At 40.9% G+C, this 24,992-nt stretch overlaps 3 protein-coding genes across 8 annotated transcripts; 2 read left to right on the top strand and 1 right to left on the bottom strand.

Moving 5' to 3' along the window:
- On the top strand, positions 1-6,243 carry LOC116618150. The gene is made up of 6 exons (XM_032381530.2): positions 1-302; positions 1,431-1,542; positions 1,628-1,669; positions 3,515-3,709; positions 3,912-4,111; positions 5,642-6,243. Exons 1-6 carry the CDS (start codon positions 108-110, stop codon positions 5,840-5,842), a joined length of 945 nt encoding a protein of 314 aa, XP_032237421.2. The 5' UTR covers positions 1-107; the 3' UTR covers positions 5,843-6,243.
- Positions 6,244-6,435: 192 nt separating this feature from the next.
- LOC116618151 lies at positions 6,436-16,437 on the bottom strand. 4 transcript variants are annotated; one of them, XM_032381535.2, is made up of 6 exons: positions 13,321-13,409; positions 11,517-11,739; positions 8,717-8,869; positions 8,243-8,344; positions 7,823-8,000; positions 6,436-7,076 (listed from the first exon to the last, which is right to left on the bottom strand). In XM_032381535.2, the coding sequence occupies exons 2-6, from the start codon at positions 11,670-11,672 to the stop codon at positions 6,952-6,954; spliced, it is 714 nt and encodes a 237-aa protein (XP_032237426.2). In that variant the 5' UTR covers positions 11,673-11,739; positions 13,321-13,409; the 3' UTR covers positions 6,436-6,951. The 4 variants fall into 4 exon arrangements, with proteins under 4 accessions (XP_032237426.2, XP_032237424.2, XP_032237423.2 ...); XM_032381533.2 differs by lacking the exons at positions 6,436-7,076; positions 13,321-13,409 and adding an exon at positions 16,333-16,437 and having other exon boundaries at positions 7,522-8,000; XM_032381532.2 differs by lacking the exon at positions 6,436-7,076 and having other exon boundaries at positions 7,522-8,000; positions 11,890-13,409.
- Positions 14,212-24,564, top strand: LOC5512157 (malate synthase). Of its 3 annotated transcripts, XM_048733261.1 has the most exons (17): positions 14,670-14,865; positions 15,402-15,533; positions 15,725-15,925; positions 16,327-16,417; positions 18,719-18,795; positions 19,779-19,889; positions 20,049-20,108; positions 20,389-20,545; positions 21,006-21,097; positions 21,708-21,808; positions 21,920-21,998; positions 22,389-22,481; positions 22,625-22,697; positions 22,893-22,960; positions 23,280-23,607; positions 23,788-23,842; positions 23,951-24,564. In XM_048733261.1, exons 1-15 carry the CDS (start codon positions 14,752-14,754, stop codon positions 23,529-23,531), a joined length of 1,701 nt encoding a protein of 566 aa, XP_048589218.1. In that variant the 5' UTR covers positions 14,670-14,751; the 3' UTR covers positions 23,532-23,607; positions 23,788-23,842; positions 23,951-24,564. The 3 variants fall into 3 exon arrangements, with proteins under 3 accessions (XP_048589219.1, XP_048589218.1, XP_048589217.1); XM_048733262.1 differs by lacking the exons at positions 23,788-23,842; positions 23,951-24,564 and adding an exon at positions 14,212-14,324 and having other exon boundaries at positions 23,225-23,572; XM_048733260.1 differs by having other exon boundaries at positions 23,280-23,842.
- The last annotated feature ends 428 nt before the right edge of the window (positions 24,565-24,992 follow it).

The raw sequence follows: 24,992 nt of genomic DNA, 5'->3' as shown, positions 1-24,992 counted from the left end.
CCTAGGGCGCGATTGCGGATCTATAAAATCACGAGCCCAGGGGCGGTTTGATAAAACGGGACGTAGTCTACCATCTACAAGCGAGCTACACTGTTTAACAACAGATAATGAAGTTCTTAGTCTTTTTTGCCGTTTGTACGGCATTTGTCTCCGTGCACTGTACTGAAATACAACCGAAGATTCGTTTGGTTAAAGTAGAGCGCCCCAAACGCGCTATAAATCCGCTGGATTTTTTCGGCCACCAAGTTAACAAACCGACACCAAAGCCGACAACTGTTCCAACGCAAGAGCCAAGGAAAGGGGTAAATAAAGTTTACTGTATTGTATTGTATTGAAAGATTTGAACTTCTTGCTTGTCATACCCCGTCATTACGCTCAAAACAACAGCGAAACTTTTCTGTTTTCACAGAGGCCTATTTAACCTGATGTTTACTTATTTTCCTGATTCCACCACGCCTACGCAGACCACCTAGTTATTCTACAGCTTGTCTGTAGTTTATCTAGTCATTTTATTTTGCTCTTCATTATCTGCATTTTATGGGATTGCGCATTATTGCTACGTGCAATTCGATACGGTAATGCAGCGCAAATATTTTCCGCATTTAAATTCGGATGCACTTTTCACCGTTCGAAGCATAATGACCTTTCTATTACCATAAGTTTATGTTTATTTTCTCTCTGGGGAAAAGTAATGGGCTATGTTTGAATTGTTCTAGAAATTGAAAGTAATCCGTCGTCATAAGAAATACGATACCATGGACGTGTCAATTTACATTTTACTTTTGACGCTCCGCGGAAATGTTTTCTTCATGTTTTCTTCAGGTCTTTCCCCTCCCCTCCCCTTACTGAAGATTATTTTGTAGCCTCCCCCCTTGCCATTATTCACCAGAGGCGCCGTCCACTGTACGTGTATGAGTCTAAAACTTGTCCCCCCCTTTCTTATCCAGCCTCTCCCCCTAAATATAATAATTAGTCCCCCCTTTCTTATCCAGCCTTTCCCCCTAAATATAAAAATTCGTCCCCCTTTCTTATCCAGCCTCTCCCCCTAAATATAAAAATTCGTCCCCCCTTTCTTATCCAGCCTCTCCCCCTAAATATAAAAATTCGTCCCCCCATTTGTTATCCAGCCTTTCCCCCCAAATATAAAAATTCGTCCCCCCCTTTCTTATCCAGCCTCTCCCCCTAAATATAAAAATTTGTCCCCCCCTTTCTTATCCAGCCTCTCCCCCTAAATATAAAAATTCGTCCCCCCATTTCTTATCCAGCCTCTCCCCCTAAATATAAAAATTCATCCCCCCATTTCTTATCCAGCCTCTCCCCCTAAATATAAAAATTCGTCCCCCCATTTCTTATCCAGCCTCTCCCCCTAAATATAAAAATTAGTCCCCCCTTTCTTATCCAGCCTTTTCTTTTTTTTCTTTTTTTGCTAGGAAATGCCTGAAAAATTTCGTGAAGTTCTGGCGAAGATGAAGACTCCCAATGAGCTTTTGAAGCATTTCGGAGTGACTGACTCAATGCAGCAAAGAATTCAGGCGATGAATAGTAAGAATTTTGTTGTCCTGTGTGATACATTACTACACTGTCAAGCTTCATGTTAATAATCTACATTTTCAATGTCTAAAAATAGGAGGGTCCCTGGCACAATCAGGAATACAAAGCATGAATATGGGTGAGTATAACAACCTATTACGTATTCGGGCCGATTAGTCAAGGGTGGGGAGAGGGGTAATATGGGTTGTATGCCAAGTGAAGGGGGGGGGGGGGGGTTGATATGGGTTGTATGCCAGGTGAAGGGGGGGGTTGATATGGGTTGTATGCCAGGTGAAGGGTAAGGGTTATATGGGTTGTATGCCAGCTGAAGGAGGGGGGTTATTGGTTGTGAAGGGGGGGGGGGGTGATATGAGTTGTATACCAGGTGAAGGGGGGGTTATATGGGTTGTATGCCAGGTGACGGGGGGGGGTGGTATGGGTTGTATGCCAGGTGAAGGGGGGTTATTGGTTGTATGTCAGCTGAAGGGAAGTTGATATGGGTTGTATGCCAGCTGAAGGGAAGTTGATATGGGTTGTATGCCAGCTGAAGGGTGGTTGCTATGGGTTGTATGCCAGCTGAAGGGAAGTTGATATGGGTTGTATGCCAGCTGAAGGGAAGTTGATATGGGTTGTATGCCAGCTGAAGGGTGGTTGCTATGGGTTGTATGCCAGCTGAAGGGAAGTTGATATGGGTTGTATGCCAGCTGAAGGGAAGTTGATATGGGTTGTATGCCAGATGAAGGGGGGTTGATATGGGTTGTATGCCAGCTGAAGGGGGGTTGATATGGGTTGTATGCCAGCTGAAGGGAAGTTGATATGGGTTGTATGCCAGCTGAAGGGGGGGGGGTTGATATGGGTTGTATGTCAGGTGAAGGAGGGGGGATATTGGTTGTATGCCAGGTGAAGGGGGGGGGTCGATATGGGTTGTATACCAGGTGAAGGGGGGGTTATATGGGTTGTATGCCAGGTGACGGGGGGGGGGGGAGTTGATATGGGTTGTATGCCATGTGAAGGGGGGTTGATATGGGTTGTATGCCAGCTGAAGGGGGGTGATATGGGTTGTATGCCAGGTGAAGGGGGGGTTGATATGGGTTGTATGCCAGCTGAAGGGGGGTTGATATGGGTTGTATGCCAGGTGAAGGAGGGGGGATATTGGTTGTATGCCAGGTGAAGGGGGGGGTTGATGTGGGTTGTATGCCAGGTGAAGGGGGGGGGGTTGATATGGGTTGTATGCCAGGTGAAGGGGGGGGGGGGGTGAGAGGGGTTGTATACCAGGTGAAGGGGGGGTTATATGGGTTGTATGCCAGGTGATGGGGGGGGGGTTGATATGGGCTGTATGCCATTAGAAGGAGGGGGGATATTGGTTGTATGCCAGGTGAAGGGGGGGTTGATATTGGTTGTATGCCAGGTGACGGGGGGGGGGGGGGGGGTTGATATGGGTTGTATGCCAGGTGAAGGAGGGGGGATATTGGTTGTATGCCAGGTGAAGGGGGGGGTTGATGTGGGTTGTATGCCAGGTGACGGGGGGGGGTGATATGGGTTGTATGCCAGGTGAAGGGGGGGGGGGGGTGATATGAGTTGTATACCAGGTGAAGGGGGGGTTATATGGGTTGTATGCCAGGTGACGGGGGGGGGGGGGGTGGTATGGGTTGTATGCCAGGTGAAGGGGGGTTGATATTGGTTGTATGCCAGGTGAAGGGGGGGGTTGATATGGGTTGTATGCCAGGTGACGGGGTGGGGGGGGTTGATATGGGTTGTATGCCAGGTGAAGGGGGGTTGATATTGGTTGTATGCCAGGTGACGGGGGGGGGTTGATATGGGTTGTATGCCATGTGAAGGAGGGGGGATATTGGTTGTATGCCAGGTGAAGGGGGGATATGGATTATTCCTTGTATTTGACCATTTTCTTTAAGCTTCATAAAGTTCTTTCGGCTTTTTTGGTATATTACCGCGTTGGCTCATATTGATACTTTTTTTCTTCCAGTTAAAGAATCTTACTGCGGGTTACACCCTCAAAAATTCGAGATCAAGCAAGATCGCCTTCACATTGGCATGTACTTCCCTTACGTGTTCCAAGTTCCTCGATGCTCAGGGGCTGTCCTTTTTTATGGTCACGTGGAGTGTGTACCCCGGCGCAAAGCCACAATAAACTACCACGTCCATTGGATTCCCACCACTAGTGAGTAGTCATATCACCATTGGTGACATTGCTATTTTGTCTTCACTCTACCCATTCACAGTCTCCAAACTATTCACAATCTCGAAATCTTTACTTTACTGCATGATATTTATCACTGCGCAATATCCCTTCCACCTTCTCCGGCAAATCACGACTTCGTGCATGACTAACTAAATGTATGTAACTCAAATTTGACCGATAGGTGAAAGCAGTTATGCTATGCTGCCAGTGCCTATTGAGGTGGACTTGGAGTGCGAGGAAGCATGTCGGATAAAGTCTCATCACTGTGACCCTATTCGGCAGTATTATGACGAGAGAACGTGCTCGTGCAAATGCAAGGCCAATTACACTTACTTCAAGCTCGGCTATAAGTGCGGCAAGGAACCCGACTATGAGTTTACGGTAAGAAATCGTGACATCCATGCGACTCGCGCTAGCGTGCCCACCTTGATATGACGCTCGCTAGCTAGCACAAGTGCCAGGCCCAATTATCGTTCCCTATGAAGTATATATCCGTAAGCGACGTAAAGAGGGCCTGATACTAATAAAACTTTCTGTAAAACTTTCATGTTCGGGTCCCATATTTTGGGACCACTAGGATTGGCTAGAAAACAATTATAAAAAGCACGTTCTGATTGGCCCTTATCAACATGTTCCAATGTCTTGCCAAGGCCGGTCAGTGCATGTGTTTATTTCTCATCGGTATCATTTTCAAGGCAAAGATCTGCTAGTTATACTAAAGGCGCAGGAAATATGGATGCCATAGAAGCTGCCTTTATGTTACGGATGTCATTAGTAGTAGTTATCAAATAGATAGACCAGGCGCCGAATTTTCAGGAAATTTGTCTGTGAGAGCAAAAAATTATTGGGATTGTTTGCTGCACTTTCCGCGAGCTGATCGAGTGAGATTATCAAATAATGTAATTTGTTTTCAAGCAGAGGTTTGTCTATTTAGACGAAAAACCCTGTTTAGTAAATTGGTGAAGTGAATATCCTGTAGTAATTTGGTGATGTGTGGATCTGCATTCAAATACGTAAACTGTAAATCTCTTGCGCCGTGAACCATCTTTGCGTTTTCCTCTACTGTTTCTCGAAAGCATTCAAATCATTTTACATAAAGTTACCTGTTTTGTCGTTACTAAAATTATAACCCTTGAATAGAACACCACTGTAATTTTGTTTTATATAAATGCTATTTTTAATTTAATTTGGGCATTTGATTGTGCTACAGCGAAAAACTCCGGGTACACATAGCGAAAATAACCGGGTACACATAGTGAAAAACACCGGGTACACGTAGCGAACAACACCGGGTAAACATAGCAAAAAACACCGGGTAAACATAGCGAAAAACACCGGGTAAACATAGCGAAAGACACCGGGTAAACATAGCGAAAGACACCGGGTAAACATAGCGAAAGACACCGGGTAAACATAGCGAAAGACACCGGGTAAACATAGCGAAAAACACCGGGTAAACATAGCGAAAAACACCGGGTAAACATAGCGAAAAACACCGGGTAAATATAGCAAAAACACCGGGTAAATATAGCGAAAAACACCGGGTAAACATAGCGAAAAACACCGGGTAAACATAGCGAAAAACACCGGGTAAACATAGCGAAAAACATTGGGTAAACGATTTAGGGATTAAGTCGCGCAGTCAGCGATTCTAATCACTTTTCTCTAAATGACATTGAGGTTGATTATTTTTAATATTATATATTTTTATCAATTTGATCGTCTTTGTTTCGCTTTTTATTTTTTTAAATAAACTTAAGCTTGATATTGTCGACAGTCTTTAGATTTGAAATATCAGTATACTACACAACTTTTGCCTTTAACGTGAAATTTGAGGCATTGCGGGACTAATTCAAACGGTACGTTAGAAAAAAGTGTTTAGTAAGTTTGTATTGTTTTTATACCTTCCAGAGATATTCTGAAGAGAAATGCGACTGCGTTTGCGCACTTGATAACAAGCACTGTGACATCCTCAAGCAGATCTGGGACAAAGAGAAATGCAAATGTATTTGCCCTCCAAGCATCAAATGCCCTGGTGGACAATCGATGGATGAGACTTGCGAGTGTAGGTCTAAAGTCAACCCATTCAACTTTTTTGGCGGAAAGAAATAGAGGAAAACCGCGAGTAAGTCTACCCCGTGCAAACAGCGATTGATCATTAAAGGTTTTATCTCTGTCAGCCACGTGTCCCCAAGCGCTAGGAATCAGACTTATCCCATCGGATGATTTAAGAAACCTATTGCGATATTTTCGATGAGTCTGATAAAAGAATTATGTTTTTATATGGCTATTACGCTATTGTCTTTTTTTTAATTGAACTGACTTTTTTTTAATAAAAACAAAAACAACTGTATGGCTGACGTAGACTCACGCCATTGTTTTACTTTTATATTACGGTATGTAATATTTTTTTTTATATTTGACTCGTCTCAATCAGGATTTTTAACATCTTGCATGCATCACTTTGTATATTGCATCACTCGGTATCTACAAATAAAGACCATCATGGAAAAGATATTGCATCACTTGGTATCTACAAATAAACACCATCATGGAAGAGGCGTACCTGCTTAGTGCTAACTGTTGGTTGGGCGACTCAACAATTTTGTATATACATTTCTTAAATAAAGTTATTTTGCTGCTGTTGTTGTTGTTGGTCCCAAAAATAAAACGGCGACAGAGAAGCAGTTTATAATGGGATTTGGTGTCCTTTTAGTCCTTTTATTAAATGTTTTATGTCTTCTCACAGAACAGTGACTACACGACCTCCCTCGGCAAATGCTCTTGCTGACTGGCTGATATCGCCGGAGAGTCGTTTAAACACACAAAGCAAAAGCATACAAAATCTTTCACTTTTTTATTTTAGCGATAGTTAACATTATAATGTAATCTCGTCCTTACTCGACACTCGAACATTTTTGACGGCAAAGCTAGTAGAGGTACGACAAAGATGTTCCACAACTTTTCAACGAATAAACTACTTTTACTAAGAAGTAACGTGACTTGTGGCAAATCCCAAAACAGAGAGCGACGAAAAATGAAAATATGCTATATGACAGAGGCTTTCCGCTGTATAAGTTGTTTTTTGTTGTTATTTTGCTGCCAAAAGCAAGAGCGCGCCAAAAAAGTCACGTGATTTCTTAGAGCAAGTCGCCTATTGTGTATACAACAATGAAGTGTGCTGTGCACTTTCATTGTGAAGTCGTCATGTTTGCTAACGTTTAGCATGAGACCTTTCGGTAGAAGTGAACGGTGTCACATTTATGCGAACATCCGGGACATGGGATGACGCACTTGCGAGCCCACATGCACAGTCTTGAGCCACATGATGACCTGCGGTCTAACTCTGGGAAGAATATATAAGCGGTTAAAACATTCACGCTATTTGCGTCGCGTTACTTTACCCGTAATCTCTAACAGTCAGTCAAGATTCGGCAGTCATGGGGAGAGTGTGTGGTTTTAACAGCCCCTATTAGAGATTCACTTTCTCGTTTTTTTCTTCAACCCTCTCTTTGAAAGCAGTATCCTGAACCCGCGACTGCCCAGCCACAAAAAGACCTTCTATACCTGATCACGCTAAATGTGTCAAAGACAAACTGCAAGGGCAGCAGAAACAGACTTTGTTAGCCTAAATTCTAAACAACGAAATTCCCTCAATTTAAGCTGAAATGCGCCTTGCTTTGCGACGCGCAATCTATGTTTACTTAGAAAACTCCGTCAAGCTACTATTCGGCTGAACTAGTCGGCCAGGTTTCGGATAGCGCGTCGGCCAGGGGCGCGTCGGCCAGGTTAATAATAATAATAGGTTTCGGATATCGCGTCGGGGACTGCTCACACCTCAAGGGGTAGTGGCTCAGATTACGCAACGTAGTTTGGCCGGATTTTCTAAGTAAAAACAGGTAGCGCGTTGCAAAGCAAGGCGCATTTCAGCTTCAATTGAGGGAATTTTGTTGTTTAGAATTTAGCCTTTCAAACTCTGTATCTCTTGCTCTTGAATTACTTTATTTTTTTTGTCAGTTACACACCTCGGTGTACAGCCGCGAGATACGCATGATGCTATGAAAGTCACGCTAAATTTTGTAAGTCGATTACCTTGAGAACTAGTTGCTAGGACACTTATGTGGTCGTCATTCCTCTCTGCCAAACGGTACACAGGTAGCCCGGAACATAATTGCCTCATCTCTAAAGTCAGGATGTTCCGCTGCTTCAGGAGTCCACTGATTCTCCATTCCGTTACTTCTTTTAGTACTTCCTCGCTCGGAGAAATTGGCTAAATGGAGAATTGAAAGGTTCGAGGAAATACTCCAAATAATGCAAAGACCATATCATACTAAATTCCTGCTATAAACCATGATTATAGCATAAGCATGAGAGAAAAGAGTCCTAAGGGGGGTAGTGAGCGGGTAACGCCTGGAACCTTCATCTCCCCGGGGAGGAGGGACTTTGAACATTAATGGCGGGGTTCGCGAATGTCTCATGTTCTGTACCGATGGACTCTGCAGTAAGCTCTACCTGTTGGAAGTCTTTTTCGAGGTCGGCTGGTCGCGGAAGGTCTACTTCTAGTTTAGAAAGATAGCACATCTTTTTCCTCGGTAGCTTGATCATAGTAATATTCTGTTTAGAAAACAAGAACGGAAATCACAGCGCAAGCATTTTGGCGGAAGTAGCTTTTCGTCACCATTTTCTTTGTCTTTGTGGTCAACATACCGAGCCTTATATGTAAACTGCACCAGTACTAATATCTGATTGGCCCAGTAATGTACAAAAGCTGTTTTTCTTTCAGATTATTATGTGAAATGGCGTGTTCATCATGTAGACGCCATGCTAAAAATTAGAAGAGTAAGTAAGTTCCCTGGGAACAAGGAAGGGAAGTGCCCACAATGCCGTACGATGCTGGCGCCGTTTGCACTAGCCTGGCGCATGTAGGTTAGTGCCGGATGCTGTGTATGACGTTGTTGTATATCTATTTGTCTCGTCATCATCTACCTTGACGAAGTCGTGGAGGTATTCCGCCTCGTCGAGGCCGAGGTGTGCAGGGACATGGACGAACTCCGTCTGACGCGCTTTGTTGATCTCCACCAGCTCTGAGTAATGGCGCCCTTTCTCACGAACACCGATTTTAAAAACAACGCGGGAATCCTGTGGACAGAGCAAACACGCATCAAAGAATCACAGTAGGAGCGAGAGTGTGCCGTAAATGATCTAATAAACACCTCCTAACTTCCTATCTTATGAACGCCCCCCTAGACTTGAAGGTTTGTATTGAACGCCAAGCCCCCCCTACCCTCCTTTCCAGCTTAAAAACAAATTACATAAGAATTCCGGTAATATAAATTAAAGTCAACTGTGCCTTCTTTCTTGATCTGAGCTCGGCTTCTACTGGGTAAGACTTGCTCAATGTAAAGAAATGCTTGCCACGCAGGCTCTAATTTAACGTGATCTAATTTAACGTGATCCTAATTAAAATGCAGTTGGGGATTAAAGTGCAGTTGGGTTTGTTATATTTTCATAGTTTGTAAAGAATGCCCCTATAATAAACGCCTCCTATCTATTGAACGACCCCCCTCGGACCATCGAAATTTAATAAACGCCCCGGGCGTGTTTATTAGATCATTTACAATCATGCACGTTTAAGAGTTTAGTGTTGGCGCTAGAAGGGGCGCAACCCCCCCCACCACCACCACCACCACCACCACCACCACGTGAGTCGTCATGGGCAGCTTGAGTTGTTATGAGTAACTTGAGTCGTCATGAGTAACTTGAGTCGTCATGAGTAGCGTGAACCGTCATGAGTAACTTGAGTCGTCATGAGTAACGTGAGTCGTCACGAGTAACTTGAGTCGTCATGAGTAGCTTGAGTCGTCATGAGTAACTTGAGTCGTCATGAGTAACTTGAGTCCAGTCATGAGTAGCGTGAGTCGTCATGAGTAACTTGAGTCGTCATGCGTAACGTGAGTCGTCATGAGCGTTTTGGGCCTGTGTGCTGTGTGTACCATCGTGAACAGCAAAATTTAATTTTCAGCCGCTAAAAAAAAAGTGGTATTCTCTCGCACGATGTCAATTTTGCATAAAAAGTATTGTATTAGGAGATGAAGCGAGGGGTAACAAAACTAGTGAAATGAACTCATCATGATCAACAGCCAAACATCCTGCTGCCTTATTATAGGAACAGCTGGATAACATTCATATTCACGTCTCTGCGAAAACTGTAGGCAGAGGCGCTAATGGCAGCCGACCAAAGTGTTTTTCATTCAAATGGGGAAATTTAGGATTCTAACCAGCTCCATTGTGTTGTGAACAAATAAAAGAAATGATAAAAACTTAAAGTTTGAGCTTTGTTTATTTTATTCCCAGCTTGTAGTGACCTTTCTAGTAATTGCTGGTATATAATGATTTTTCTTATAATTGCTGGTATATAATGACCATTCTAATAATTGCTGGTATATAATGACCATTCTAATAATTGGTGGTAAATAATGACGTTTCTGATAATTGCTGGTATATAGTGACGTTTCTGATAATTGCTGGTATATAATGACGTTTCTGATAATTGCTGGTATATAATGACGTTTCTGATAATTGCTGGTATATAGTGACGTTTCTGATAATTGCTGATATATAATGACGTTTCTGATAATTGGTGGTATATAATGACGTTTCTGATAATTGCTGGTATATAATGACGTTTCTGATAATTGGTGGTAAATAATGACGTTTCTGATAATTGCTGGTATATAATGACGTTTCTGATAATTGCTGGTATATAATGACGTTTCTGATAATTGCTGGTATATAATGACGTTTCTGATAATTGCTGGTATATAATGACGTTACTGATAATTGCTGGTATATAACGACGTTTCTGATAATTGCTGGTATTTACCATTCTTAAGAATGTTTCTGATAATTGCTGGTATATAATGACGTTTCTGATAATTGCTGGTATATAATAACGTTACTGATAATTGCTGGTATATAACGACGTTTCTGATAATTGCTGGTATTTACCATTCTTAAGATTGTACATCATTAGGGTTGACGAGAGGTGTGAGTATTTTATGTTCTTTTATAGTAATCGTTACAGACTTCGGCTGAATTTCTATGGTCAACACATACTATACAGTATGGATATAATCCGGGTGCAAATACAATGCAACACAAAAAAGGAAATGAAGTAATATAAAACAACTTCTCACAGTTTTCATACCTTGTATTATTTTATTTGTAATTATTTTTTTTTATATTTACCTTTTTTCCCAAAGGAACGTTTCCATGTTTCCGGTCTATTTTAATTTTGCGCGCCTCACGTTGGCAAGTTCAGCTGCCCTTGAAATTTGCTTTTTGGGTGTGTCGCCCAAATGAAAATTAATAGTAAACAACTTACGTGTTTTCGATGTTTTTTTTTAATTAGAAAAAACCCTCTTTTTAGTCGCGCGCTATAGGCTCGACTTGAGTTTGACGCTTTCGGGTTGCCTGTGTTATACTGAGCGTCTTCTTTCTTCTATTATAAGAATGTTGAACCGGAATTTATTTTATCTGATTAGAATAAGCTCTATTATAAGAATGTTTAGATGAATTTTCAAAAATAAAATTGGATAATAATTTCATAACACTTATAATCTTGTGATCTTGTCTCTTATAAACTTGTAATTTTATTACAAATAATATTATATTACATCTAATAAGATAAAATCCATGATTAATCCTTATTTAATTATGTTTTTTATTCACGTTATTCCAGGCATGATTTTCTTATGTGGATTGTGAAGTGTTTGTATTTACTAACCCTTTTAGCAAGCCTTTTTTCTTTGTGTTGCTGGCCAACAAGCCTGTCTTCTCTGTGTTGATGGCTAATTGTGATGATCCTCGACGCCGGCCTTGCTTCACAAGGGAAGGTCATCCCTAGTAAGGCCACGGCAATCACAAGTAGTTCTGCTATCATGGCGGGAAAACGGGCAGTACTGTCCCTCGCCGTAGATCGCGCTCACGAAATAACGACGCGTCTGAATCTATATTTATTACAATGAATTATATTTTGGCTATTCAAATACAAACAAATAATTATCATCGCAGGCGTGATCTACACAGTTTGAAGTTATATTTGATAAGCCAACGTAAGTTACCAGCCGTGACGGAGGCGAGCACTTGGGAGTACTTACCTTAACCCACCAGGGCCATTGGCTTTCTTTTCCTCTTGTTAGTGCGTTTTATGGCCTCTTGACCATAGATATAGGACACGTAATAAGTACTCAAATAATAATAGGCGTCGTGTGATAGCGTTAGACAGTAAGGCGAGAGCATAATCTCCCATTCAAGCGCGTTTTGAGAATGAGAACAGATGGGGATTTTGCAATGGCGCCGGCTTTCATCCTCAGCTAGACGCTTCACGCCTCTTGTTGCGAACTTGTCGGTCCGATCTCAATTGGTCATTCTTTTTGTTATGAGACAATGAAATATAAACATAGCGAAATTTAAAGAAGCCCTTAAAAGTTTGCGTTCAACATCACGAAATGTGCCGCTCGTACCTATCGGTAAAGGGTGAATTGTTAGGGTGTAATAAATGATTACAAATGAAATGTTCAGTATTCGATAACCCTAATAGTAGAATTTCTAAAACCTGTTTTCTAAAAAGATATCAATTGGAATCCATATTGCATTTCCAGCACGGCTGTTAGTTGTCATAGCATCCTATGTGTGGTGGCTTTCCATAAGACTTAATTTCCTTTCTATTTCGGATACCTTTTTTTTTTAATTTGGAGCGTTGATTCTGTTAGGGACCGACCATTTGATATCTGTGGGGTCAGCACGAATACAATAAAAGATATTCGAACAAGATGTAAGCTTTATAAAAAAAGCAACAAAAAGTAATCACGTTGACTTAAAGGCACTTTCCAGAAAAAAAAGTAACTGGTCGAGAAAAAATATATATATAAAGAAAGCAGGAAAAAAACCCTGTTACTTCCCAGTAAGATATCAAATGGCTGGTCTCTTATTAGCTAATCTTAGTGTAGGATGTGCAACAAAGCGAAAAAGGCAAAATACGCACGCAGAATACAATTTGTATCAAATGACTAAGAGGTTGAACATATTGCGGCAAAAGGTATAAATCGAAACAGACATTGAAAACACAAAACATGAACACAGTATATATTTGCTACTAATAAAGAGGCTTGAAAATATTACTTGTCACGCGATTAATGAGATTCTATTTAAACATTTAGTTGGCTATACCAAGTTATTGGATCAATCTGCGTATTAGTGTCCTTTGCAGCAGCCCGAGCGTTTTTGCGTGACTCCGACCTCGGGCGATACTATCTGCGTATCCGATAAGAAAAGAAATGATATATACAAAAGAGCATAAAATCTAAAATATAACAATAATATAGCTAACTGAAACGCTTTATGTGATCTCTCTCGATGACGCCTGAAACAGACTTATGCTATAATGTCCTTTTATACTCTTTTTTTTATCCAAATGGTCTTTTTATGGTAACATGATAAATGAATACAGGGCCCATATTATTCCAAAGCTGCAAAAATATGAAGGGGAAATAGACAAGGGCGGATGCTATAATTCTTTCAATATTTACCTCGAGTTTTACAGCTTGTAGTGACTTTTTAAATCGCCTTGTGAAATAAAAGTTCAACAATCGATGGTTTTATGTTTTCTCATCGTGAAAAATTCTTCTATCCTATTTGTTCAGTTATTTATAGTCACTACGTGTTATCGTTCGTCTCCATAACAATACATGCCCACAAACAAGCACTTATATTAAAATTTACTCTAAAGTACAACAGTCCTTATTAAAGATTAGTTTAATTACACGAGCCCACACAGCGAACAAAACACAGAGCGTAAGCTAACTTCACCCAAGGAAACAGTTATAAACTCGGTGCGTATGAATGAGATTCTGCCCCCCTGTAGAGCTGTTGTTTCGATGAAGCTTCTCCCGCTGGGTAGGTCAATTGGCTGATGTTGGCATGAATTCATGAGATTCTTCTCCTTAGATTGACCACAAGCAGGGATAACACTCTAATGAGCCTCCTACGCACTTTCCATTATATTACGCTCTCTCTTATGCGATATGCCTAGATATAAACATAATTTCCATCTCCTGTGCTTTAAAGTGCTTTTTTATGTGCCTTTCTCAGTCGCTCATTCTCAGACATCCTTAGTCCAAAGGCGAGTCAGTCGGGCGGTAGTGCATGTCGGTGGGGCCTTGTGTGTTTCAGGGACGTGTTCAGTGCCGTTTTCAATTTTCTGCGTACTGTCGCCGACAATTTTAAACAGCTTATCACCTTCTGGCTCCCATCATCCTAAATCATGGAAGCGTTTCCATTGGCCAAATGGTCCCCAAAATCTCTACCCCCTCGCAAGGCGCTGGCCAATCAAAACTATCAAATGTAATTTCGTTTGTTTGAATGACGGAAGCCTGAAAGCTGTTGATCAGTTAGAAATTATTGACAAGAGTTCGCATCATATTGAAAATCGCGGTAAGGCTATGTTTGTCAAACGATTAACAGACACGCTTGTATGTTTACTCAGGCCTTCATCCAGTCCACTTTCTCTCTATTTTACTGAGGGGGTGCGCAGGTACGTATATAGTGTCTTATTTTTGTATTTTCATGTACAGAACCAATTCTTGATGATCGGACGCGCCTGCTAATCCGCGAAAAAGTATCCGGAGATAAAAAGTACCGTCAAAAGTTCAGCCGTGGCACACGCCCAGGACCACTATAGTAGCGGCATATAACAGAAAAAGTTACGTTTAGCGAGCTACATTGTCACTTAAAGAAATTAAATCTCATTTCTCACATTTTATTCCCAGCCAAAAAGATTGTCATAGACAACTTTATATCCTGTGACAGAATTATGTCATTTCGTAGTAAATTCTCAAATTATTCAAGGAGTCTAATCACTGACTTTGGTAAACTATAGACTGATGACGCTGGGAGAATGTGCTAAGGATTGGACTACCTGTGGATTTATTACCAGGCCTTGCGCACACTCGTGAACAAACATGGCGTCCAGCCGAATGCGACTTCTCAGATTTTCTGATCATCTTGTCGTGCAAGCTCAGCCTACGGCCAATGGATTGCAGATACAAGCAAGTCTAATGCAAGCCTTGCAATCGGTGAGCTAGATAATCCTGATTATTTAGAGGTACAACAAATAAATTGCATAAATACACATTGTTTAAGGCCACGTAAGCTAAGAAATACCCCGGCGTAATTAATCGATGAAACCCATGATCGATTTTCATCGATTAATTACGCCGGGGAAATACCCCAGTGTGTGTGTGGGTCAGGATTGCTTCTTGGAGATGGCATTGGGCGCTTTTAATTATTTCATATGTAATGGTAAACATAGCGTCAAATTAATATGGATAGTATTAAATGTACTATATATAATATATTGTTCTTATTTTGTCGTAGAAGTAAAAACAGGGATACACACGTCACGTGGTTATAGTTTCAATAAATTAGACATCCCTTAGTTAATTTCTTAGTTAATAAAACACATTTCTTTGTTATTATCAGTCATCATGGTTACTTTTGAGAGTAATGCCAATTATGCCTTCCTTCCATTTTAATAGACAGACACTACAGACATCTACACAAAATGCTGAAGAGAATTTGTATTTTCACTTTTTTGTTTTTTTGTTTTCAGCAAGGAGTGAGTGATGTTGAGATCTGCCCACCTCCAGCTGGCAGCGAGGCGGCATTTCACACACTTCTTACACCTCAGTCAGTCGCATTTCTAGTGCAGCTTGTCAATCACTTTGATGAGCAGGTTGATGAGGTTAGCTAAGAAGTTGTTCAGCCTATATATAGAGAAATACTTATTCTAAATTATTTCAAGTTTAACAAAAAATACTTTTATTGCGAAGGAAAATCTAATCAAAATCAATGTTATTTAATCGACAGTCTTTCCTTTTCCAGTTTGGAAAAAGATACAAGCATGATATATTTTATATTTTTTACCCCTTGTAGCTACAGAGACAACGTCGCCTAAATAAAGTACAATTTGAACAGTGCCTACCAGACTTTCAGATCAAAGAGAGTAGAAATAAATGGCAAGTGAAAGATCTCCCTGCAAGACTCCAAGATAGGCGTGTGGACCTTGGAGACATTACACCTTCTAATACACTCCTTTTCAAGAGAGCCCTGAATACCTCTGCTTCTGGTATACAGGTATGTATCCGTATTTAGATTCTGTGTGTCGATCAGGGCTATATAAAAGTATAGTGAGGTCAAATATAATACTTATGTCCTTTTATGGATCATCCCTCACAGGGCTTGAAACTTAAAAGCACATTTCAAAATATAATGCTTCAAAAGTTCAGTTCATATTTTCAAAATCTCAGGCATAGAATAGAAAGGCTTTTATTTTTCAGTGAAATAAATCATAGTCATTTTTTGACTGGCAGAGGAGAGGGAGAGATATGCGTGCTCTTCATCAGTATTGTACAGTAATGATAATTTATAATAATGGTTACTTAATAGATGCCAGTATATCATTGCCATGTTACTGTATTTATAATAATGGTTACTCAATAGATGCCAGTATATCATTGCCATGTTACTGTATCTAGGCTGACCTTGATGATGGTAACTGTCCAACTTGGAAGAACCAGCTTCAAGCTCTCTACAATGTGTACCAGTTTGTTCATGGCCAAATGTCAGGTAAACACATGTAGCATACACCTATGTCACAAAAGGTTGTCAGTGCAAATGGTAAATGGCTTATGGGTACTAATTATTCATAAAATTAAAGGTGTTAAATAAAGTCCAGCAATGTCAGAACCAAGCATTGGTAACCTTTAAAGAGCTTCTGAAATGAAACATGAATCACCGTGTCCAATTCAAAATATCTTATCTATCTTTGTCGAAAAAATAAAAGAAATCCGTTAAATATTCGAAGAGTTATCGTTTTTAGAAGTCGGTACCCTATCGACCTCAAAATGGCTTGGCATGCTTTTACGCGGCCAGAGTCACCAGACCGTGACTTGATACTGTGACGTCAGATGTTTTACATCGCACATGTTTCAAGATGGCGGAATCACAGAGAGCCGAGCGCCAAGCGAAAGAAACTTGGCGCCAAGTACTGCGTGGCAGGGCTGCAAAATTTCGATTCATGCAAAAATAATGCAGTAGAATAGTTCATAATGGACTCTTTTTTTATAACTTTGGTAATGAAAATCTACTGTATGTATTTAAAGTTTTATAACAAATTTCTTCAATAAATCATGTATGAATTACAATACACAAGTAAAGCTGGCACATATTTTAACCAAATTACAGTAATACCCAGGCCTTACAGTATTTATATTCTACTTCTTGTCCTTCCAGTTCCTCATAACATTCAAAAATACACGAAAAATCTACACAGTCTTGAAAACAATAAATAGGTGAGACTGATCTAGGAGCTCCTAAAGCCTCTTGCTTGTTGGTGCTTTGTGTTGAATCTGGATCTAATGTTTTTTTAGACACAGGCCGGTGGAGGACGGGTGTTGTCCCAACCCATGTAACCAAAAAACCACCGAACAATCCATCTATACGCTACGGAAACTGAAAACGGACATTGTAAATATTGTTAATGTGCAGTCATTTTAATACCATTGAAAATATTACATTTTGCTTACACGGAACTCCCTTAGATTAACACATACACATAGCATCAGCAACGGGCAAATGACAAAAGTTTAGACCATGTAGATTATCTAATAGATACTCCAAGAGAATGGATAAATTACCTTGCACGGAAAATTCTTATCTCAATACGCGAAATCATTTGGGGTTGTTTGCAAGAGTGCGCAAGTCTTTTGTGAGTAATAGTAGAATACTAACATCACTTGTTTGCACGCGCACTCTTTCAATTTGCGCGAAGATCGAATAAAGATAAACAACACTACTCAGATGCTTCGCCATTTCTGAAAATACTTACTCATTCTCCGAAGCGCCAGGTCTGCGACGGTAGGATTGTTCCTTTTGCCCTTCAACAGAGGCGCAACATTTTTTAGGACAGCCACGTTCGTCATAGATGTGAAATCTTTGTGCTTACAGATGCACTTTATCCGATCGATAGACCCATCCTACACCAACTTGGCTTCAATGTTTTTTATCTCTCTGCAGCAACGATGCTCAAGTCGTTCAGTTCTGCATCCCTTGCACTTGCACCTGAAAATCATCCGTTCGATTTCAGATTGTTAGCAACAAAATATAAACACACGCGCAAGTTCAGGTGCTGTAGATATCTCACCATTGCTCTAGTTCAATGATCCCGTCCTCTCTCTCCGCTAGATGCTGTGGTGTAAGGCCGTCTAAATCCACAATTTCTTCTTCGCCCTTTATTGTGCCGGGACGCGCAAGGGGTTCGTCTTCGTAGGGAGCGAAGCGTTACTATACTCCTCGGTACTACCATCGCTAACTTCCGATAAATGTCCTTCGCCAGACTCACTAATGCTTGATGGCGGACTTCTGTCAGCTGAGTACTCGGCACTGTCACTTAAACTTTCACTATCCGACATTATTTCGTTCTTGTGCGCTTTCTATCGAAATGTGCCAAGAGATTCTTTGTAGTTCGCATTGTTATTGTAAAACAACTTGCGTCACATCCGTGGTCGAAAGGTCAAATCTCGGGCTCTCCCCAGTCCTTTCAAGCAAGCCAAAAATATAGAAAAAGTCGTATCTACTAGATTAGACGCCAACAATTGCTAATTTTTGATAAAGTTGTGGGGTTTTCGGTAAAAGGTCGATGGAATGTTAGGCTAGACGGTGAAACTAAAACTGATTTGATTTCAGAAACTCTTTAATGGATAATTGTTTTGATTTATCCATATTCTTCGAGATGCATGGTTACTTTCGGCCGTAGAACTGCCATTTGCCAATCGCCATTTGCCTTTTGCACTGACAACCTTTGTTGAAATAGGTGTATTTTATATCCTTGTTTTGCCTTGCTTCCCTTCATCATTTCATATCCATTAGGCGTCCCAAAGATGAACTCAGCGCCCCTTGTTATATTGCGACCACGTGCGTGGAACATGCTGGAACAGAATATTATGGTAAGAACATGTTGAATTTCTGTCTTGTTTGGTGAAGATGTATGTTAAATCTCAGATGATCAAATAAGCTCCTAGCCTGCATGCATCCGGTATCTGATCCAATCGAAATTAACTGTGGTTAAGCTTATGTTTACCGGTTGCACGCAGGCTAATAAGCTCCTTTCTGGTGATTCTCTTGTTGTATGTTCCATGATGTCTCAGTTGTGTCCTGATAACCAATATATGTTGCCTATAGGTTGTGTTATGATAACCAATATGTTTGCCTATAGGTTGTGTTATGATAACCAGTATGTTTGCCTATAGGTTGTGTTATGATAACCAATATGTTTGCCTATAGGCTGTGTTATGATAACCAATATGTTTGCCTATAGGTTGTGTTATGATAACCAGTATGTTTGCCTATAGGCTGTGTTATGATAACCAGTATGTTTGCCTATAGGTTGTGTTATGATAACCAATATGTTTGCCTTTAGGCTGTGTTATGATAACCAATATGTTTGCCTATAGGTTGTGTTATGATAACCAGTATGTTTGCCTATAGGCTGTGTTATGATAACCAGTATGTTTGCCTATAGGTTGTGTTATGATAACCAGTATGTTTGCCTTTAGGCTGTGTTATGATAACCAGTATGTTTTCCTATAGGTTGTGTTATGATAACCAGTATGTTTGCCTATAGGCTGTGTTATGATAACCAGTATGTTTGCCTATAGGTTGTGTTATGATAACCAGTATGTTTGCCTATAGGTTGTGTTATGATAACCAGTATGTTTGCCTATAGGTTGTGTTATGATAACCAGTATGTTTGCCTATAGGCTGTGTTATGATAACCAGTATGTTTGCCTATAGGCTGTGTTATGATAACCAGTATGTTTTCCTATAGGTTGTGTTATGATAACCAGTATGTTTGCCTATAGGCTGTGTTATGATAACCAGTATGTTTGCCTATAGGTTGTGTTATGATAACCAGTATGTTTGCCTATAGGTTGGAGGAAAGCTTATTCCTGGAGCACTCTGTGATTTCGGCCTGCACATGTTCCACAGTGGCCTTCAAATGCTGGACAGCGGAGATGGGCCCTTTTTCTATTTACCAAAGGTAAAATCTATAGTCTGTCCACAGGCTTACCACTATTCTCAATAAAGACTAATTGGGAGTGAGGTTGCACTCAAAGGTTTAAGGAAATACATATTGAAGTGTTTGAGGTGAAGATATAGGTTCAACTTATGCTTTTTTATCCTCATTATCTGTTATCAGATTGAAGGCTACCGTGAGGTTCGTCTGTGGAACAGTATTTTCAACTGGACACAGCAAAAGGTGAACCTCCATTGACCAACCCTTATTCAGACACCCTTTATAACAATTAAATGTTTTTTTATTACTTTCTCCAATGTTGTTTTTTTACTAAAGACTTATAACTGCCAACAGCTAGATGTTTCTTGAATGTGTAACATGTAGTTCAATTAAAAAACTTTATTACGCTTCATGTACATTAGGAGTGTTAACAAATTGTTTTGTTTCCAGTGAGTACTTTTACAACAACAAATGTTTATTAACAAAAAAATTACTGCTAATATGTGAATTTCTCGTTTTTCAGCTTGGACTTCCTCAAGGCTCTATCCGCGCATGTGTTCTTATTGAAAGTATTTTAGCGTCTTTTGAGCTAGAGGATATCTTGTTTGAAATGCGAGATCACTGCATGGGCTTGAACTGCGGCATGTGGGACTACTCCGCTTCCTTCGTCAGTAACTTTGGTAAATGACATCTACAAATAACAATTAATAAATGGGTTCAGGTGAGACTACATGGCATTCTTTGGCAAGTAAGCCACATGCAAACAGCACCAACATCAGTCTTGCTTGCCTGACCACAAGACAAAGGAATATTCCGGCATGTCCCTTGTCTGTTAGTCATCCAAACAAGACTTCACCAGCAATGTTTGTGCTCTTTGGTAAATGACATCTCCAACTACCTTGAGGTAACAGACCACCCAACACTATTATTTCTCATTTTAGTGGCTAATCCCTGTACTTTAAAAATGTTTATTCTTTATTTTTGTATGCAAAAGTTGTCTTATTGTGTTAATTTTCATGCAAAATAAAAAAAAAGAAATGTGGTTTAAATGCTTGCCAAAAAGCCTGAGAACCAAAAAGAACTCAGGCTTTGTTCCATAAGGACTGTTATAAAACATTATTTTGTTTATTCCAATAACAGGCCACCGTAAGGATTTCATTCTTCCTGATCGCAAGAAGTATGTTTCCATGGAGAAGAATTATTTAAAAAGTTACATGGATCTCGTTATCAAGGTGAGAGATATCCATTCTCATGTACCCAGAGAGGGTGGTCATGGGTTCTCTCATGTACCCAGAGGGGGTGGTTAAGGGATTCTCTCATGTACCCAGAGGGGGTGGTTAAGGGGTTCTCTCATGTACCCAGAGGGGGTGGTTAAGGGGTTCTCTCATGTACCCAGAGGGGGTGGTTAAGGGATTTTCTCATGTACCCAAAGGGGGTGGTCAGGGGTTCTCTCATGTACCCAGAGGGGGTGGTTAAGGGATTCTCTCATGTACCCAGAGGGGGTGGTTAAGGGGTTCTCTCATGTACCCAGAGGGGGTGCTTAAGGGGCTCTCTCATGTACCCAGAGGGGGTGGTCAGGGGTTCTCTCATGTACCCAGAGGGGGTGGTCAGGGGTTCTCTCATGTACCCAGAGGGGGTGGGTAAGGGGTTCATGAAACCCCCTATTATCAAATATTGCTTTTGTAGGAGGGGTGGGCGGGATTGGTGGGGGAGCACAGCCAGCAACTGCTTCAACATTAAAATCAATTTCAATCAAATTAATCCAATTCACTAATGACCTTTTTAATTGAAAATTTGTAATAGTTTCTCAAGAATGTTTTTATGTATTTGTGATTTATTCAGACTTGTCATGCACACGGCTGTCATGCTACTGGTGGTATGGTACCTGTTGTGTTACCACATGATGTCACACAACGACAGAAAATCATTGGCAATGTGTGTAGGTAATCAGGTGTGACTGCATGTGATATGTAATGCTGGAGTACTAGTATGTGAGTTCTCCTATCCACTCTCCAACCTCTTTCCCATTCTCACTCATGCCCACTCTGATATAGAGCAAAGCAGAAAGAAATTCAAGCTGGGGCCGATGGATTCCTTGTGTTTGACCCAGACCTGATTCCACCGCTTTTGGAGGTAAAGTAGGTGAACTTGCAGTTGGTCCATCTGTCTGTTGATTAATATGTCCATTTATCCGTCTGTTTTATGTCTGTATGTATGTCTGTCTGTTTGTTCGTCTGTCTACCTGTTTGTGTGTCTGTTTACCTTTTCGTCAGTCTGTCTGTCCATTCTTCAACCTGTCTGTCAATGTTTCAAGTTTGTATTAACTTTTTTTAGCTGCTTTCCATCATTGCTCTCTGTGCTTGTTGTCAGTTCTCAACGAAAGAAATACATCCATACGTACGAAGTTTCTTTGTTTAGCATAGGAATCACCATTGGTTCATCAACATTGCAAGAGTGCATAAGAATATATTTTTGAATAGATTTAGAAGCCCAAAGTTGTACATTCTACATTTTCATTGTTAGATGTGGAAAAGTAGCACGAGCTCTGTCAACCAGCTACACGTTACCAGGGGCAACGTGCATGTGACTCCCAGAGATCTCCTAACTCTCCCGCAGGTACGTTACCAGCATGCATTGCGCTTGGTCCGCATGGTATCAACTTTTTTGGGTGTAACCGCCAACCTGTTATGTATTTTGTTCGTAACATAGCCCTCCCAAGTTTAAATCTATAATTTTGTTGTTTTGTGTTACCTTTTCAGGGAGGGTTTACATTGGAAGGCTTACAAAACAACATTACTGTCGTTCTCCTGTTCATATCAGCTTGGCTAAGAGGTAAATCATAGTACACCAGCTTGGCTAAGATGTAAATCAGGTCATACAAACTTGGCTAAGAGGTAAATCAGGTCATACCAGCTTGCCTAAGATTTAAATCAGGTCATACAAGCTTGGGTAAGAGGTAAATCAGGTCATATTGTTATGTTGAACGTAAAGATAATTTGATGGACAACTGTTAATTTCCTTGTGCAGGAGAAGGCTCTCTTGTTCTGAATGGTGCCGTAGAGGATTCAGCTACTGCTGAAATATCCAGATCTCAGGTGTGGAAAACACTTTGTTTATCCTTGGTGACGGTGGTGACACTTGGTACCGTACTATCAACCACGACCACCTTCTACCGTCACTCTCGCCAACTTAGAATCGTATAATCCTTGCCCCTTCTATTAGCTGATTCCACTGTAACATGTCTTGACATCAACCAACTGTTGCCATTATACAACCTTCCCCTCCCCCCTCCCCCGGAGGCTATCCTGGCCACACCCCTGGGTTCCTATCCCATACTAACCGTCACCTCAATCCTTCAGATATGGCAGGCTATAAGACACCAGTGCCATACTAACCGTCACCTCAATCCTTCAGATCTGGCAGGCTATAAGACACCAGTGCCGCTTGGAGAGTGACGGTCGTAAGGTCACGCGATCGCTATTGCGTGACCAAATACAAGCGATTCTTGGCAATCTTAGCAGGTCACGCTCGCCAGACGAGTGCAGAATGCTGAAGATATCGGCGGAGATCCTTGAGGAGCTTGTACTGGCCAGGGACTTCCCGCCCTTCATCACGACCTATTTGTACGGCCATAACCAGTTCGTGAACAGCAAGTGGAATTCCTGAGAGTCTAAAGAGAGAGAGTGTAGATGGATGTTTTAGGGTGGCAAAGAGAGATAGTGTAGATGGATGTTATAGGGTGGTAAAGAGAGATAGTGTAGATGGATGTTATAGGGTGGTAAAGAGAGATAGTGTAGATGGATATTATAGGGTGGTAAAGAGAGATAGTGTAGATGGATGTTATAGGGTGGTAAAGAGAGATAGTGTAGATGGATGTTATAGAGTGGTAAAGAGAGATAGTGTAGATGGATGTTATAGGGTGGTAAAGAGAGATAGTGTAGATGGATGTTATAGGATGGTAATGAGAGATAGTGTAGGTGGATTTTATAGGGTGGTAAAGAGAGATAGTGTAGATGGATGTTATAGGGTGGTAAAGAGAGATAGTGTAGATGGATGTTATAGGATGGTAATGAGAGATAGTGTAGGTGGATTTTATAGGGTGGTAAAGAAAAATGCTTAGGTCCTCAGCGAGAGCATACTCCCTTCTGATGACGCTAAGCCTTGTGGGTAGAGCTGAGGGTTAATAATACTTCTTCCTCATTTCTCTTTGTAGTACCAGTGGTCCTGGTTCCCTTCTGATTTGCGCTTGTGGTAGAGCTGGGGTTAATAATACTTCTTCATCCCAAAAGTCGTTTTTGTGGCCATAGAATGAAAGCACTTGATACTCGAGTTTGTCAATGTATCGGGCGAATGACAAAGGAATCCGTCCCCCTCCTAGTGGCGGAATTGTTGTGTTGCCTGTGGTCTACAGAAACCATTGCCCCTGTAGATTTGTAAGAAAAATCGCTATATGAATAACAATCATTGCCATCCTGTGGGTCTTTTAAAAAGTTCAATGTGAACACAACTATTACGTGTCCCATTGTGTCTCTGAGCCTAACAATCGTAGACCGGGCACTGCCACAGTGATTCACTAGAATACGATCGCTGCCTTAGTTGTAGTTGTTCCCCTGTCAATAACACAAAGCAGGTGTTTGTTTACTAAAGTTTGCTGTGTTTGCTAATACTAATTATGAAATAAATATAATTTTGAAAGACAGATGTGGCCTCCCTCTCATTGTAGGTAATTTTTACCCCTGCTCGTAAATCATACAGATTTATTCTGGACATGCGTTAAACTTCTACTCCTGCTATCTCGAACCTTTCATTTACTGTATTTTTGCCCCGAAAACTCGAACGTTCGATATGATTATTCATTCTCTACCTCCATAACTTGAAGATTAAATAAAACTAGAGAAGCAACTAAATACTGAAGTCTTTTAAATTACTGTGTTAAAATTCCTATGGGAATACTCCGTGCCTTAAGCAACCACGTTTCAAGGGCTTTAGCTTGGACAAGGTGCTTGAATAGACAACTACAAACCTGGACAAGGTGCTTGAATAGACAACTACAAACCTGGACAAGGTGCTTGTATAGACAACTACAAACCTGGACAAGGTGCTTGAATAGACAACTACAAACCTGGA

This window comes from Nematostella vectensis, chromosome 10, assembly GCF_932526225.1.
Source record: "Nematostella vectensis chromosome 10, jaNemVect1.1, whole genome shotgun sequence".
NCBI lineage: Eukaryota > Metazoa > Cnidaria > Anthozoa > Actiniaria > Edwardsiidae > Nematostella > Nematostella vectensis.
Note: the sequence above shows the minus strand (reverse complement) of the source record. Positions and strands in the feature narration are given on the sequence as shown.

Excerpts from the sequence above, each read along its gene's own strand:
- LOC5512157 (XM_048733261.1), top strand. The coding sequence starts at position 14,752 with ATGGCGTCCAGCCGAATGCGACTTCTCAGATTTTCTGATCATCTTGTC. Across the intron at positions 15,534-15,724 it reads TTGATGAGCAGGTTGATGAG|CTACAGAGACAACGTCGCCT; the intron begins GTTAGCTAAGAA and ends TACCCCTTGTAG. Across the intron at positions 21,999-22,388 it reads TGATTCCACCGCTTTTGGAG|ATGTGGAAAAGTAGCACGAG; the intron begins GTAAAGTAGGTG and ends TTTCATTGTTAG.
- LOC116618151 (XM_032381533.2), bottom strand. The coding sequence starts at position 11,672 with ATGATAGCAGAACTACTTGTGATTGCCGTGGCCTTACTAGGGATGACC. Across the intron at positions 8,870-11,516 it reads AAAAAAGGCTTGCTAAAAGG|GATTCCCGCGTTGTTTTTAA; the intron begins GTTAGTAAATAC and ends CTCTGTCCACAG. Across the intron at positions 8,001-8,242 it reads TCGAAAAAGACTTCCAACAG|CCAATTTCTCCGAGCGAGGA; the intron begins GTAGAGCTTACT and ends TTCTCCATTTAG.
- LOC116618150 (XM_032381530.2), top strand. The coding sequence starts at position 108 with ATGAAGTTCTTAGTCTTTTTTGCCGTTTGTACGGCATTTGTCTCCGTG. Across the intron at positions 303-1,430 it reads CGCAAGAGCCAAGGAAAGGG|GAAATGCCTGAAAAATTTCG; the intron begins GTAAATAAAGTT and ends TTTTTTTGCTAG. Across the intron at positions 1,670-3,514 it reads AATACAAAGCATGAATATGG|TTAAAGAATCTTACTGCGGG; the intron begins GTGAGTATAACA and ends TTTTTCTTCCAG.